Below are 18,442 nucleotides of genomic sequence, written 5' to 3'. Positions count from 1 at the left end.
AGAAATATACAAACTCCAGACTAGTGCTTACATTGCAGTGTAGGCACCACTTAAAATAGCAATTCCTATATAACACCACCGCTACTGTGTAAAATATAAACACTATTATCCGACAGATGATTTGAGCTGTAACATGAACTTTAGCGTTTGTCATATATAGAATTGGGACATCCTGGCTGAATTTTGAATAAATATGATCTCCAGACAGGTACTTAGATTTCAATGTGGCCACTGCATAGAATGGTGGTTACTTATTAGGACCGGCACTGCCTTGTAAAGCACAAGTGCTACTGTCAAACAGAAGATTATAATAGTTCCATTCCTTTTCTGCTTGTCTTATATGGACCTTGTATAAATCTTTATTTGGCAAGAAAAAAAAAATCTCCAAACAGGTGCTTAAGTTTCATTGTGAGCACCTATCAGTATAGTGGTTCCTAAAGAAAGCCACTGCTGCCTTGACGCGTTTCTGTGCAGTAAGCACTTTCATCAGAAGGGAGAGTTTGATTGGAACAGCTCAGATATTTATGTGCCTAGGACACAATCTAGTGTTTCAATCAATAAGAACACCTGTGTGTCTCTCAAGGAAGGGTTATCAGGTTAGTTAAAAAATAGAAATTGAAAGGAGAAGCGACATCATTTTCAAAATACATAGAAATTATTTTCATTTATACTAATGTTATACTTGGAATTATGACATACACATTTATATTTGCAGCAATGTATCTATTTTAATTGCAACAGCAAAGAATTTATGTAAAAGATTTGTAAGATCAAGACATTCATTATATCCGCTGCAGCTATGTGTAATCACAAGCGCTGCAGTGTAATAAACTTTTATAGTAGCAGTGCAGATCCACTAAGAGATCTGCAACAAAACATTCTATAACATACAATTTAAATAAAACGAGGTACACCTTTCTAATAAAACTATGAATGATCAGTACATTATAATTAAGAATAATGATAATTAATAAAACGTATAAATGAATATAAAAACATATAAAGATTAAAACTAAATCTGATTCATTCTAAAATAAATTAGTAATTGTGTAAATTCAATTTGGAATAGATTACGCATACAGTAACCTAAAATGTTAGGCAGTTTTATATTTGCTACAAATATGACTATCTGTCAACTTATGTTTGGAAATAAAGCTCAATTATTCACTTATACATGTTGATCATATAATATAATATAGCTGTAATGGTAGGTTACATGGCCAGCATATGAAAAAAATGCAAGAAAGAGAAAATCATCTCACTCAATCTCAGATAAACTATAATCCTGTGAAAATATTTCACCCAAAGTCAAGGTCTAGACATTTATTCAGACCCTCTGGTTGTACTCGGTGAATACAAAAGGATTCTACAAGACACAAGACACAATTATTTGTATCTGTTTGCCCCCTCTAACTGTATATATATATATTATATTTTGTGTTACAATGAATCAAAAACTGTATATAGAATTTTCTCTTAGTGATAAAGGATTCAAAATGATCCACAGGTAATACATTTTTACCCTCACATTTGTAACAGCCTGTAGTTCTAATTGATTTTGCAAGTCAATCAGTAGTTTTAATATCCTGAGGGGAAACACCTTTCTCCCTAAAGTGGGTAGGAGCTAGGAAATTACCAACATTTTTTGCTTTTTAAAAATCACTTTTACTATTCATCCTAAGTCAGATTTTAATACAGGGTGCAGAGGTAGGATATCATAATTACAATTATTAATCTTCCTTATTTTGCAGGAACAATTGTTAAATCTTGAGATAAAGAGAGGGGGATTATTAAATTTAGAATGAGTATTTCTTAATAGGATTTGTGAGATTTAGTAAAGTCTTTCTATTAAGTTGAGAGACATGTTTTAAAGAATTATTCAAAAGACCCACAGGATAATTATTTTCTTTAAAGGAATGAACTAAACTGGATGCTAGTTTAACAAATTTAGTGTCAGTGGAACAGCTTTTCAAAATCTTTTTAATTGGCCGGAAGAGATATTCCAAAGCCAATTTTTATGGCGATTACTGTGAAAATATTTACAATTTTTAGTGTCAACTTCCTTCTGATAAGTATAAGTTTGTATATGATTATGTATAATTTTGAGTGTAACATCCAAAAAGTGAATAGAAGAAGAATCTGATAATCCTGTAAAAATTATTTTATTATGTGGTTACGATATGTAATAAGATACCTACAACTACGACATTTCTATGACACTATCCGACGTACAGTCGTTGATATTCATCTAACTTCTCCCTTAGTCCCTTTCTGTGATCTTCGATCCTCTTCCAGGCGCCTTATCTCCACATTCGACAGCCTTATTGTAAAACACAAATACCTACCTAAGGACCTCCATGAACTCAAATGGGAGGAGGATATGGGGGAGTTGCTTACCCCTGAGGAGTGGGATAAGATGCACCTGAACCTTTCTAAGACCTCTATGTGTGTTAAAATAAGGGAATATTGTCGCAAGATTTCCTACCGCTGGTACTTGGTCCCACACCGCCTTCATGTGATATATCCAGGCTCATTTCCGTTGTGCTGGTGTCAATGTGGTCATGAGGGTACCCTGTCTCACATATGGTTGGACTTGTCCAAAACTACTTTTCTTCTGGGAACCGCTTGATTTTCAATATCACTCAGATTTCTCTCCCTCCATCTCTGTCTTACTCATTGCTCTCTTGCTCAATTCCTAAGATATAAAAAAAAAACAGAAACTCATTACACATATTCTTAGTGCCGTTAGATGCCAAATTGCCCTATTTTGGAGAAATCCAAGCCCACCACTGCTGCCATACGTTATTAACCGCATTTGGCAAGTCTATCATATGGAATATATTACTAGCATTCTTCACCACACCCACATCCAATTTAATAAGGTCTGGAGTTGGACTGAATATCACGGAGCTTCTCCCCCTCTTGCTTTTTGAGTCCTTGGAGCCCTAATTACCAATTTTAGTATTGTCTTATATCTTCATCTTCTCTACTTCTCTGCTCTTCTCTTCTCACTTCTCTGGCTAGTGACTTCCCTTTCCCTCCTGTCTCTATTATTTCCTTTCTCCTCTCTCCTTACTCATTTCTCCCCGACTTTGCATTTCGTTAATAATATGCTGATTATGTTTCTCGGATAGTATATTATCTTTTGATTCACTTGTTTTATCCATTTCCTTCACTTTGTTATTTATCTGAAAAATCTAATAAAATATCTATTAAAAAAAAAAAGATATGTAAGAAGATGAGTAACCAATTTAGAATCACACTTCCACACAAAACACAAATCGTCTATGTGTCTGGCATTGAGGAGCAGGTTCACAGCAAATTTAAAGTCCTGTTCCAGATGACCCATATAGAGGTTGGCGAACATGGTCCCCATCGCCGTGCCATGAGTTTGTAGTTAACATTACCGGTCAAAACTAAAGTAGCTGTATGATAAAATAAGTGCTATACACAATAATGTAAGTTTTGGTGATCCATTGATATAGAAATGAGAACTACAGGCTGTTACAAATGTGGAGTTAGAAAATATATAACCTGTTATATTAAATGTCCGGATCATTTTGAATCCTTTATCACTAATAGAAAATTATCTATACAGTCTTTGATTAAGTGTAATACAAAATATATTATATATTTGCTACAATGCCCTTGTGGTTTTCAGTGTATCAGACGAACCACTAAAAAATTAAAGACCTGCTTACTAGAAAATCAACGGAACATCAAGCACAACAAATCTAATCATAGTGTACTTTGACACTTTAGTGAGAAAATGATAGTCCTCATATTCCTTTGTTATTTTTCTATTTTACAATATGTGAGGTACCACAAACCTCTGAGGATAGCTGCTCTTACTCTGGTTGCTATTATTTATATAATATAATATTTTTTCTAATATCAAACCAGCGCCCAAGAGAATATATCGCTCTTGTTTATTGGCTTGCATGGACAGCAATCAGCTCCCGTAATAGCATTTAACAGGTTTGATTTTTCTTTATCTGTTATGTCATATGACAGTGCTGCAGTTGCTGCTCTAAAATACTGTTATGTGTAAGAGAAAGTGTATATCCCTTTCACTACTTTGTGTCATTAAATTAGCTTTTTAATAGGAAGCATACATCCAGGAAACATCAGAAATGGGAAAACAGCTTAGGTATGGGAAAATCCTTAGGTATGAAAGACACATAAACAAAACTTTTGGAAAATTGTATAGTCATATACATATAAGTAGTGTAAGCTAGGCCAGTGGTACTCGTTATTCCGACATGTGTATTACTGACAAGTATATAGACAAACAAATTCCAATTACTAGAACAGCAACATTGATTAAATGCACACTTGCATTAAAACAGACAAAGGACATTTCTGGTGACCCTCCATCCAGACTGCTTGAAATTGTGAAGATACTGCGTGCTGGCATTTCAGTTGTACAACACTAAACAGAGCGACATGGAGATTTCTGAATTTAAAGTGGCAATGGCAGGATCCAGTAACTCTACAATTTAATCTAAGGGTTAGGGTTACGGTTGGGCATTGGATCCTGCCATTTCCGCTTTAAATACAGAAATCTCTATGCCGCTCTGTTTCTAACGTACAACTGAAGTGCCGGCATGCAGTATCTTCTCAATTTCTAGCAGTCTGGATGGAGGGTCGTCGGAAATGTCCTTTGTCCATTTTAATGTAAGTCTGCATTTAATCAGTGTCGCTGTTGTAGTAATCAGAATTTGTTTGTCTATATACTCGTTGTCGGTAATACATATGTCAGAATAACGTACCCAACCCAGCTAGGTAGATACCAATACAAATGGTTAAAGCTCAGAAACAAGACTGATAAACATACAAAGTAGAGAGAACATGAATAAATATCATGACGAACCCCAATCTATTTGTCTCTTCTGGTGTTAGCCGGACATAGCCCTATTATATGACAAAACCACACAACTGCCCCAAGGAGTACAATGCCTAAAATTATGCTCTGGGGGTAATGTTTAATGAGAAAAAAATTTCAGCTGCTAAGCATTTTTGTACTTTAAAGGATTTCACATTAAAACAAATTGTCAATAGAATATTCATAAGTGTAGAAAAATTAAATGAGTAAACAAAGTAAAACAATAATCTAAAATAAAGCAAATTATACTGTACGATTCAGTATAAAAACAGAGGTGAATAGTTATCCCTGATTATACACAATGCAGAGAGTATGAGTTAGGTCATTTACTAATGTTAGCGTTTAATGATATATGTGAATAGTTCTTATATAGGAGATATAAAGCATTAGATCTAACATTTAGATTCTGGAATGTTATGTTTAAAATAATGTAATTTTCTACTGGTTTAGTCATCTAGAAATAAATTAAAGCATTTGATGCTATATTCTTATATTTTTTGGATTTTTAAAGCTCTATTTATGCTATATATTAAGGTTATTGTCATATTTATGGAGATTTAACCATGATACTTCCTCAATTGTTCTCGTATCTCGTGTTTTTCTCACCAAGTCTTACAAAGTCGATATAATATGTTCTTTCCAATCTCTTGTTATTCCAAAGTTTGCAGTGTTTAATAACTATGCGTAGAAGTAAAATAAATTGTAATTTTGAACTCAGCACCCACTTAAGTAAACTTGAATACAACCTGATGTGCAGAATAATGTGTTTTCATGTCTTCACTGGTTTAGCAGCAGGCTGGTTGAATCTTGAATGGATTGATTTACTGAGTAATGAAGAATGTCTGCATAGCATACAGGGAATATTTACCCATTCAATATAACTACATGTCAAAAGACACAGTTTAGGAATCAAGCTACTTCATGACACAATCCAACTGTGGAAAATGCTGTCACCAATCAATTAACAACACAGCATTTGCCTTTCACTCCCATCACAGAGTTTTGTGAGGGCTAAACTATTAAGTAATCATTACTATATTTCACTCCCTACCCGTGATTAGTATTATAAAAATTATTTAGGTGTATGTTATATGCTGAAATAAAACATTGCACATAGGTAGCAGACACATTCATATATATATATATATATATATATATATATATATATATATATATATAGTATATTTTATCTCATGCTTGTGCAACATTCCGTTATTAATGTTTGTTTCTTCTTTTTCTCAGTGTATTGTGTGGGACTGGGACTCTAATGGAAAACATGACTTCATTGGAGAATTCAGTTCAACGTTCAAAGAAATGAGAGGAGCAATGGAAGGAAGACAGGTAAACCCAACATTTTATAAATAAAATTAAATTTTAATGGAAATCTTGTTATTATTATTATTTTTATTATTATTATTAACCTTTATTTATAGGGTGCCACATGAGGTCTGCAGCACTGTACAGAAGGCACACAACAAGACAGTACAGGGTATAACAGTACAATACAGTAATCAAATAACATTACATCTCTCAACACAGCTACTGGGGTGCAAGGAATATATTCAGCGCAGGCTAAATAATGGAATAATTATTTATTGTAAATTAGAACAGGCTGGGGCAAAAAAGTAAATGATGGAAACCAGTCAGACCATCTTAAGAGCCTAACCTTTAAAATATCCTTGAAATGTTGAACTCTTTATGATCTTTCAAAATGGTTGTAAATCATCAGAAAGGTACTGGCGGTCATTTAAAAAAGCCAGAGATTTGCCAATTAAAAAAAATATATATAGTACTCAGAGAATTATGACATCATACCATACCTCTCAACTGTCCTGGCTTAGGCATGACATTCCCGATGTGAGGGTACTGTCCCGCTGTCCTGTGGGACTGAAAGTTGGAAGGTTTGTCCCATTGACTGCTGCTCATAGTACAGCGGAACGGGTGCCACGCACACCTGTCAAAGGTGCGAACAGCATTCTAGGGTGCCTTTAGGAAAGGAAAGGGTACTGGGTCAGTGCAATGTGTGTGAATTGCTGGTCACTCACTGTTGACTCATGACCATGCCCCCTTCTAGTGTACGCGTACATTTGTCGCAATTCACCAACTTCAAAAGCTAGGAGGTATGATCATACTGATACTATAAATGTCCAACTAAATGGGTTGGACCCAAGTCTGTGTTATGATATTGGTCTAGGAGTGCTGGCCAACAAGTAATAAAGAGCAAATAGAATAAATCCCACTAGGTCCCATCCAGTATTGTGCAAACTATCACTTCTAACAGGAGTTAAGTAGAGAAGAATCTATGAAAGTTTTCTTATACACACAGAAACAAATGACATCACTAGAGCAATGTGTCTAACAATATGTGGCTATTTAAAGGTCCAAACAGAAAGCAGAAATCAAGATAACCTTCAGTGATACAACATCGAGCTTGTTGTCTGTGTTGCCCTGACAGCCGGGATGTCACTTCGCCTTTCCTCATCCTGGCTGTCGCCAGGGCAACAGACGGGACACTCTATCACTTTGCGTCCCCTCAAATTTGACAGCCGGGCACGTGCACAAGGGTACACTGCATTAATCGTTCAGCCTCCTGTGGCTGATTACATGGCTGCTTCCCTCATATTCTCATTGGGCCATATTACTATTTAAGGCAGGAAGGGGTTAGCCTCTGTGCTGGTTATAGCGTCCTGTGTGCTTCACATTGCTGACCAGATCCAGTCCTGTGGATGCTCTGCTCTATTTCTATTGATTCCTGTTGTGACCCTTGGCTTGTTTCTGGATGCTGCTTGAACTCTGATTGCCCCTGACCTCTGCCTATTTGCTACTAACCCACAACCTTTGGACTGTTCCTGATATTGACTTCTGTATTTTGGTTTATCTTCCACCTCTGCGCTACGATCACCACAGATAAACCTTTACTAGAGACAAGTCCTGGGGGCATCTGTGAGCGCTACTAGTTCTACGAGAAAGAAGGCTGCTATAGGTGAAACCCCTATCCATCTGTTCTAAAAGTTTATCTCGGTAGCCGTTGGCTGCAACAGTCTGAGGGTAGTGTTCAAGACATAATGGTGGCCTTTCGTGGTCAAAAGTAAGATAAAATGTAAATAACGTCATATCCTGAAGGACCCAGGGAGCAGGGAGCAACTATTTTACATGTTTTAGATTCTTAATTACTGATAATTAAATTTTGAATGTAATATATGTAATGTATCATGTGTCAGTACATAATGGTAAAACAAACATATGAAAGTAAATGGATAATCACATATAGCAAATATACCAAGCAGTATTAAAATATAATAATACAATGATATATATAATTATATATATAATAAAACAAACCTGCTGGATCAAAGAGTGGGATTATATGCATATGATAAGCATATTAATACATATAATAAGCACCTGAAAGTATATATTTACATATTTTGTTCATTTTGAAAGTAAACATTGATCAGTATATTTTTTTAACATTGTTAGAAAATATTTTTTCCAGCATGAAATGCAGATTTGTTTTAATTTATCTTCAGTATGTAATCTCCACGGTAGTGGGAATGTATTAAACTGTCTTTCATTTAGATGTGTGTTTGACACCACAATCTTCTTGCCTCCATATTACAGGTGTCTAGCATCACTACTCTGTAATGGTTGGGAAACAAACATAATGCCCATTCTATTTCTTCATGCTTACATTCATTCCCTTCCTCACTGCCATTGTCGCATGCAGTCCAGTCTTCTCTAATATAAACACAAAAGTGGACAGGTCATTTCCTCCCACAGGACCAGCATTTTTATCTACTCAAATGCTTTTTGCTGCTGTGAACATTCTGATCTGATTCAGTAGAGGTTGTTCTATCTCTGCACACTGTAAAACTGGCATTCAGAGAAGCAGTAGATGATTGATAAAAAAAAAGTACAACATACTTTAAACCACACACAAAAACAACATTTAAAATTCGTAGCAAAAACTATTTGTCACATGAATTTCTCAAATGTTAAAGAATAGTAAGTGCTTGTTGTACCACAAAACATCAGTAGTCATCAGAAACACTGAAGGAGTATGAAGCAATGTTACCAGTGATATATGCAGAGTTTTAACTACATATTTTACTACCTGGGTCAAGAACGAAAACTGTTACCAAATCAACTTAAAATTTTAATTTCCTTGCGCCCCCCTTCAGCTTTGCTCCCTGGGCGGTTGCCCCTCTCACACAACTCTAGTTATGGCCTGGATGGTGGTGATTGTAAGTGGTTAGCATAGGTGAGAATACAATTAAATGTGAATGATTCAGCTTTATAACCCATTGTTCAGTTTATCATGACTAAACTATTTCCTTTTATTTTACTATTGTCATCAAATTTTAGTTTAACATTGTTAATATATGTAATGATTGCTAAATTAGGGACAAAATAAAATAATCTAACCATGATTAATAGAGTATTAATAAAACATAATAGGTCTGCAAAATAGCATCAAGAGCATCCACCATATGTGATATGGGGACTCCTATTTGGATCCTGACCCATAGGTTCTATCATATGTTCTAGCATAAGGGCCAAAATGAGGTTACAAAAATGATTAGATTATGCTATGGGTTAAGAAATAAGTGGCTGACAACAAGGCAATGTTTAGGTTTAGGTAAATATTCAGAACCCCCTGATTAAGAACCCCTTACTATAGAGTTTGATATAACATATTAAAATGCTTAACCGCTGATATATTTACTTCCTTTAAATTCTTAACCTTATTTTTACCATTCTCGAATAAATGACACAACACCTTAGTGTGGCAAAATTAGCGGAGTTTATTTTGAAGGTATGGTGGTGGGGAAAAAGAGCAGTCAGTTCGACATTCGCCAGGCAAACCAGGATTCCCCAGCATTAACCATGACACCCGCAGATGGGGGGACAATCAAGCACACCCCGGACGCACATATCTACCTTATATGGGGCATTCGCCCTAGGCACTACAGAAATCCGCAACCCTTCTGGGCTAACGGAATGCAACCACAAACCGACCCACATGGGCGGTACTTGGACTGAGACTATAGCCGACTCCATCGAAGAGAGGCGGGTTAAGGGTGCCTGCTACCGTAATGTACGCCCTAACCATTGGTAGGCGACTGCACTGCGTTTTCCGCCAACTTCCTCGTCCTTGACAACCACCAACAACACCAGACGTACCAGAACCGTCTTCATCACTATAGAAACAACCTGCATCCCCAGCAGGCCCAAATGTCATCCAACCAGGGACGATGGGTGGGTAACGTCCAGAAGCCAAGAGGCTGCTTGTGTCTCCGCCCATCTAACTTATGTGCTATGGCTGGCCCTCCCCTATGACATCAGATAGGCGTACTTCCTTTAGTTAAACTATTAACCCCAGAGTACAAACTACAGTTTAATGATCCAGCCTTAGCTTTTAAAATCCTTTAAGCTTAATTCATCCCTCAGTTCTCAAAACATTTATTTTCTAGGTTCCATCTTCCATGCTATAATATGAAGGCACATACAATGTCCACAATACAATTTAATGCAGAAATCTTTTTTTAGCACAGTATTTATTTGAGTACTATGCAAATATTTTTAATTTAGTTTTTACCATTTAAAATACATTTTGTGATTGTATCTTTTCACTAGTGACATCACTGATATACTCTGTGCAGCTTTCTCAGTGATGGTTTCTAGTAAACTGATAGGTTGCAGTCTAATTTGGTGGTATTTGTAGACGTTAGATGAACTTTAAACCACATTAGGACCAATTTAGCAGCACACAATATAATACTAAAAAAGTATATTAAAAATGTCCATGAAGAGACTGCCTTATGATAACCACAAACCCTTTGCTCTCCTGAAAGGCACTGCATACTTATTCGCTAGCTGTCCATAATTCCCATGTTTTAAAGATTTATCTGTGGAAATTTTTATCCCTGGAAAGTCCCTGTTTTCAATATTGAACAACAGCACAATTTGTGTTTGCTTGCAACTTTAATGCTATTTTTACCATCTACTCTTAGGGCCTGAGTCATTAAGGAGAGCAAAGCATAAAAAAGGAGTAATATTTGCACCTGGGCAAAACCATGTTACATTGGAGGGGGAGGTAAATTTAAAATGTGGGGACAGATTCATAGTTGGGGTAGGACATGTCCTAGATCAACTTTAAATTTCAGTGTAATAATAAAGCTATCAAGTATTTGTGTGCTAGATTAGAAAACACACAGTATTTAACTTATGTGCAAAATAATAAACCAATTTGCACCCCTTTCATTGTAACATGGTTTGTCCCAGAGAACATTTACTCCTTTTTTGCCTTAATGACTCAGGCCCTTAGTCTATTGACTTTATAAATATTTATTGAAGAGGAGTGTTTCTAACGTCAAAAAACAGGTCTATGCAAATTCAGTAAACTTGTCATGAGTGGATTGTAGTGTGTCAATGTCCGTCAAGACTGTATAACTATGGCATGCTCAGTTTATCAACTTAGCAGGAAAAATGTTTCTAAAAACTAATTTTAATGTTGGCAGCTATGGAAAGCTCATAAAAGACATATGAGTGGCATTATGTTAACATCCTGGAAATAGCAAAACAATATAGTCTTCTGATTTCTGACAATACTGTCTCAATACGCACATGGCATATAAAGGTAGAAGGATCCTCTCTGGAGGTTAGAGGAACAGCTGCTAGTGAATTTCCCAGATACATGTTCGCTGTGTCTGTCTGCTACCTCAGTCAGAAAATCCATTACACAAGACCGATAATTGAGCTTTGGGGCAAAAGTAGAAATCGGCAGCTGTGGTTAGTGAGGAAGTAATGTAGGACAAAATGTCCTTTTTCAGAACTAATTGACTTTCAGGATGCCAGGTGTAGCAGGGGAATCCCAGAAAATGTAGCGCATGTCAGTTCAGTATTATGAATCACAGAATGCCGAGTCTAAAACATTTTAACTATTTAGTTTAAGTCAATATCACACTTCCATATACTGTACACACTGTTTATGACATATCTTGTCAATATAAATCAATGGGTAAGCTGTGACATGTGCATTGCGCAGTGCATTAAGTCTATTTCTTTATAGTGTCATGCACTTATCTATCTCATCACTGGGAGTCTTTCCACAAAATATTTAACATACCCTTATCTTGTTTATGTGACATTTAAACAGCACTGTGAGGCAGGCTCACGGCATCGGTATCACATGGTAAATTGTACTTTTTTTTTAAAATTTAATATAGATAAATTAATGACTGGTCACATTGAAATGACTTTGATAGAGTTGTAGATTTCTGATACTGATCTTTCTTTGTTCTGTGTTTATTGTAGGTACAATGGGAATGCATAAATCCAAAGTACAAAACGAAAAAGAAAAACTATAAAAATTCAGGCATTGTAATTCTCAACTTGTGTAAGGTAAGACATCTGCTTTTCTGAAGGTATTTCGAACAGCCAACATCAATGTTGCTATTTCTGTAGTCTGAGGATAACCGGACAGGGCTAGATCTCCTGAGACACAACCTTTCAGTAGCATTGAATTAGTTTACTACATCCCTGTGATAAGACTGATATCACATATCAGTTCTGGATAGATCTGTAGCTGCTTAGATCCTTACTTCTTTATAACTTGTCTTGCTAAATTATAAGACAGTAGTTGATTTATAGGTCACAATTATACATTCATTAATCTTTCACACTGTCTATAAATAAATATGCAACCCCTTTTTGACCTGACCTAGAAAGCATATTCAATTCCCAGATTGGCTGTAATGTAGTAGGATTTTCAAGGCAGTTATCCAGGGCATGTATGATATACAGTTCACTGCAGTCATGACTTTTATGTCTACTTTCCACAGGTAAAGATTGTGTACACAACTATTTTATACCACACATTACTACGCTATTAGGAAAATTAAATAGTGATACTTACTAATTGGACAATAATTTATAACATGTGTCAAACTGGAAAAGAGCGCCATTAGCTTTGAGTACTTATTCTCTTAAAGAGGTTGTGCAATTTTGGATAACTTCCCCCATAAGTGAATCTGCAACCTCCCATCATATCCTCAACCATTATTGGTTTCTAGCCTCCAGACTCCTAAAGAGTAGCTCCAGAATTAATGACACAGAGCCTCACGGCCATCCATAGCATTTAGTGTTGTGGATGATAGGGAAGTCATTAATACTGCTGCAAGAGGTGACCTCTTTGAGTTTGAAAAACAGGTGATTTCTGGGAAGAGTTTGGCAGGAGCTTCAACGAGCATGTCAGATCAAATTGCTAATGTTACACAAGCAAGAGTGTTTAAGGAAATGTCACCTTGTAACTACAAGGGAAAAGCAACAATGGACAGAAGTGCATACTCCAAGATATATCATATCTGTGCATTCATTTGAAGAGCAAGGCAAAAGCAGCTGTATATCAACTGATTGCAAATTTCAACCTGTGGCATCAACAGGCAATTTTCATCCAAAATGATATGACAACAGCTCCACATAACATATATTCATCACACCTGGCAATTCACGTTTAGTTTCAGTCTTGCAACAAGCAAGATGGAATAGACTGAGCAGTGGACAGAAGAGATGTGGGCAGATGAACCATCCTTCATCATGTTTTCCACACATGAATGAGTACACATGTGGCACTGACTTAAAGAACTTTACAGTCATCAGTGCTTGTTTCCAACAGTGAAGGTTCTCAAGCTTCCTTATTGGTGTAGGGCACATTTTTCTGGCATGGTTTAAGTGCAGTCATTCCTTTAAAAGGCAAGGTCAATCACTGCTTCCTAATACTGAGTGATCATCGTCACACCATGTTACATCATTTCTTTACTAATGGCAGGTATGTCTTCCATGATGACAATGCACTCATCCACAAAGCACATGTGGTTGGTTTGATAAGCACTGATGTTATCCATATGGTATGGATAACATATTTGAACCCAATCAAGCATTTTTAGTGGATATTCTGGAATTACAGCAGAGATTGTGTTTTCACCACTGTACACCAAGCATCAACTGACTGATTTTTTTGCTGAAAAATATGTTGCATCCCTCCTGCACAGCTCTAGACATCTGGAGACTTAATGCCACGACGCATACAGGTCACCCTGGCTGGACCTGATAACGCAATACCCTATTAAGTGACTTTATATTGGTGTTTCCATTCCTCCCAAACTCCCGGCAAAGTAGACCACCCTCATGGATGCGTCTTCACCTGCCCCCCCCCCATTGCATGATGACATGAATCATGTTATTTCTCAGAGGGTGTTGGTTCCCTGATGAGATTAATCTTGTTGTCACGTCCAAAAGTAGGCAAAAATGGACTAAGAAAAAAAAATAATTAAATTTCATAGAATACATGGCAACATTAATGATGGTCCTGAAAACAACAGATAAAGGGGATAACAAATATTTGCTGTTGTGTACAGTACATTACTGCTAACAAGTCAGTTTATTTATTGAGCTACGTTTATCACTTGAGATGTGGGAGTGTCACAGAGATATAGCCATGTGTAGCAAATAAATTCAGAATTCATGTACAGAGCTCTACAGTGCATGTCGTTCATTTAAAGAATGATCAGATAGTACAGTCTTCCCTCAAATGCAATGTATTAAAATATTTTTTTCTCTGTAGTGTTGAATACAGATATGAGATAAATCTTAATTCTGTGTGGAAATATAATAGGTACTATACATCTATACTTTATTGGCAACATGTTACTTTCCTTTTAAATTATGTTATTATAGTATGGTACAAATGTGATCACAGCAGCTTCCTTTTACTATCTGAATTCTACCGTATCTAATGAATAGAAACCACATATAAGAACAGATAATATCAGTATTGTGACTTCTCTTTTTATGTTATTCCTTTGATTCTATTTTCAGTTTCTCCTTTATTTAGCTTCTATTTTCATACAATTCATTATGTAAAAAATTATTAAAACCAAATATTATAATTTCATCTTCCAGATCCACAAAATGCATTCATTCTTAGACTATATCATGGGTGGATGTCAAATACAGTTTACAGTAAGTAATTTTTTATGCAAACGTTGTTTTATTTTTATTTTTTGATGATGATGACTGGTAATTAAAATGTATTTAAATAAAAGATAAAATAAAGAAATAATTTTAAAAAATGGATTGCCCCTGCCAAATCGAAACCAGCACCAGCGCTCATAGACTGGTCTGAGTACAGCTTACAGGTAAAAGCTGCAACCAACAGTATATTGGGCTGGTCACACTATAACAGGGAGACCAACCTGGCTGAATTCCCAAATGTAATCAGGCTTATTAAAAGATTTGAACCCCATCTATGGAAAACCAGACCCTTGCTTATAGCACTGGGGCTCCTCCTAACCTCTTGGGTGATACGAGTTAGAGTAATAATCTAAAGTGTTTAAAAAAACAGTATTTTAGTATGTGGCATGTGAAGATACCAGGTTTAATATAACCCTCTGTGCCACAGAGCTGGCCTACCCGGTACCTATCCAAGGTGCAAAATCACCCAGGTAAATATCCGAAATAAAATAAATATGTTTATTTAACAAAATGGTAGCACAAAACAGCAATAAACATATTTAAATAATAAACTGCAACAAATAACACTACAGTCTGGCACAGACAACATACAGGGTATAATGAAAACACCTCACCAGTATCCTATCCACTCTCAGGGACTGCTATATATTCATTCAAGCTTCTCCCCCTCTCTCCTTCGAGGCTACCAGCAAGGCAGTGGTCCTGAGTCACTGTCACTCCCCTTTTGGCGGACACACAGCTCCCTGATTGTCCCTTTCCTGTCAGGGCAGAGATCTGGGCCTCAACACCAGCCTAACTTCAGCTATCACTGGGTAGTGAATGCCAATTTGACGTTCTCTGGAGTTGGTATTTAAAGGCAGAAACAACCACTTCAGGAGTGTTTACCTTTTCACAGATAGCAAATGATTTGCTTTTGATACAATTAGGGACAGGTATTGTTCTGTGGCTATACAGCAGAAGTTGTTTAAACAAGTAAGGTTACAATCCAGAGACATTACATTTAAATATATAATGTAGTCATCTATCTGTTGACCTGTTCCCTATGCTAGCACATACAGACACACAGCTAAACAAAGACAAGAGACCCCCCTGGTGTGATGCACATTCATACAGGTCTGGTGGACAATAATCCTTTTGCCTAGGCTGAAACAATGGACTAGTTTGCAAGATAAGAAAACCATGCTAGCAGACATTTTGGCTACATACAAATAAAATATATACAAGTTTAAATATGACTGACAAATATGGGGAACCAGAGGGCTAGAAAAAGTATATGTTTTTGTGATGAAACGAGTTGATAACACTTTAACCAGCCTGTCCCTTGTTTCTCACATAATGTGGATTATATTAGGTACTTTTTATAGCCCTTGCTTTTGTTCCTCATCTGAACAGAGTACAACTACAGTGTCTTATTACATGTGGATGAGTGGACATTGTAGCCATGCCTAGATAAGAGACTTCTTCATTCCATGTTACCCATTGTAAAAATGTGTTGGTTGTTAATTCAGTGATGCTGTTATGCATTGTTCTCAAATTGAAGCCAGGTGGGTTATAAGTAAAGACCAGGTGATGTCCAGGATACAGGTGAGGGGGCTGGAGCTGCATTCATTCTCCCTCATCCTTTCTCTACAGGAAACATGGAACAGCAGGGGACCCTGTGACATCTCATAGTAATGTAAGGGATTAATTTTAGGAGGGACTGACTGCTACCCTATCTTTGGAGGTTGAGGAGGCCAATTAGTATCCATTGTTCTCCATAGAACTAGTCCAGACATTTTGTCTGCATCCCAGCAGCGGGCTTCTGCGGAAACACAGCTCATCTCCACTCCCCCTACCAACCCCCTGATCCAAGACCCACCAATGTTTAAAGAGAAAGAGAGTCAGGGATTTGCCCAGGGAGGGGAAAGGACTGTGGAAATTTGACCCTAGATATAAGGAGCCACATCAGGGGGAGAGGATATATTCCTTCTGAGATTTGATTCATGGAAGGTGCGGTGTAGCTGGTTTTGAGGTTTTGTTCTCTACCAATGGACTACAGCTGTAGCTAAGAGAAGAACTCCATGGGTCTTTAAGTCAGGACATCCAGGTGACTGTAGCTCCTTAACCTAGTGGGGTAAGGGACAGATTATGTGGTAATCCTGCCTGGCATTTATTTACTGTGTGTACATAATAATCTAGTGATTGTTTTCATTACAATAAATGTACTATTGTACTTTTCTAACTGCATTTGCCTGAGTGACTAATAAGAATCTTAGAAGGTACTGGGTAGGCTTCTCTGGGCAGGCACCCATGGGTGGCCAGCCAAAGTGAAGTGGGTAGAATTGGGCCAGAAAACCTGGTATCTTCACAGTTTTTATAGCCCACAGTTTGTGAGAAACAAGGTGCAGACTGGTTGAGGTGATATTAATTCCTCGTTTCACCCCATGGCATAACAAATTCTAGCAAACCCTGATAAAAACTAAACTGCTTGTGTGCTGGTGATGTAGAACTAACCACGGCTGACAGTTTCTGCCAGAGCATACTGGTGCTTGTAGAACTACAGGACCCACTGTGATCTGTAGTAAGGGTAATTAAACTCACCCACTAGCTGTCCTTTATTTAAAATACTTACTCCCTACATCGTTATCCAAAGGGATCTTCTTTCTTCTAGTAATCCATATTAAAATTAAAATCCTCATAGGCATTGATAGACTTACTCCACTTGGTAGCAAATTAAAAATAAAAATGACAGACAGAGTGCCTGTCCACAGTATCCAACCAGAGCAGCTCTGATCTGATTGGCTAGAGCATGACAAAACAGCTCTGTTTGGTTACTTGCGTATAGACCCCATGTGGGTTATGTGTGAACTACAATATATTATTGAAGTTCATTGATAGAAATAAGTTGATTCATAATCCATGTGGGGTTTAAACGCAAGTAGCCAATTAGAGTGCCGATCAACTCATGGTTCCTAGTGGAGAGTGTCTTTGGTTTCCAAGAGGGTTTTTTGTTTAACCAATGGATTACTGGAAGAAAATGAAGATCTACATGAAGAAAACAGATCCTTATGGATTTAAGCCTAGAATAAAGATGGCAACAATGGAATAGGTGAGTATTTATTTATAATAAAGGATTTTGTTACAGTGTGTGTTTATTTTTATTTTTTTATGTGGTTCTACAGGTCCCAGTGGGCCCTGATTGCTGAATGCTGGAACCTGTAGTACTCCAAGTACCAACATACCCAGCAGTTAATGGCTGCCAGAGTTTGCTGGACTTTTAGTGTCACATACAAAATTATTTGTATTACACCCTGTGCTGTCAGCCCTAGAGGGGCCTGTATAGCAGGCTGGGGCTGAACCCCATGTACAAGTTGAATCTGCCTTTCGGGTTTCCCTGTTATAGAATGGGCCAACCTGTCATAATCTGGTAGTAGCTGCAGGTTTTGTGGGGGGACACTATGCTGTTTTGCACCACTCATTATCTGTGACCACATCAGGCTTTGAGCACTAGTGCTGGTTTCAATTTGGAGGGGAAGGGCTATG

At 37.0% G+C, this 18,442-nt stretch overlaps 1 protein-coding gene across 1 annotated transcript in view; it reads left to right on the top strand.

Moving 5' to 3' along the window:
- The window catches only part of CPNE4 (copine 4), a 339,071-nt gene that overhangs the window by 280,826 nt on the left and 39,803 nt on the right, over positions 1–18,442 (top strand). The window contains exons 8-10 of the mRNA XM_075212441.1: positions 6,128–6,226; positions 12,203–12,289; positions 14,849–14,908. Coding sequence (XP_075068542.1) covers positions 6,128–6,226; positions 12,203–12,289; positions 14,849–14,908 — 246 coding nt within the window. The remainder of the gene's footprint in view (positions 1–6,127; positions 6,227–12,202; positions 12,290–14,848; positions 14,909–18,442) is intronic.

Source organism: Mixophyes fleayi, chromosome 5 (assembly GCF_038048845.1).
Source record: "Mixophyes fleayi isolate aMixFle1 chromosome 5, aMixFle1.hap1, whole genome shotgun sequence".
Lineage (NCBI taxonomy): Eukaryota > Metazoa > Chordata > Amphibia > Anura > Limnodynastidae > Mixophyes > Mixophyes fleayi.
The sequence above is the reverse complement of the archived record's forward strand: the minus strand, read 5'-3'. Positions and strand labels throughout refer to the sequence as shown.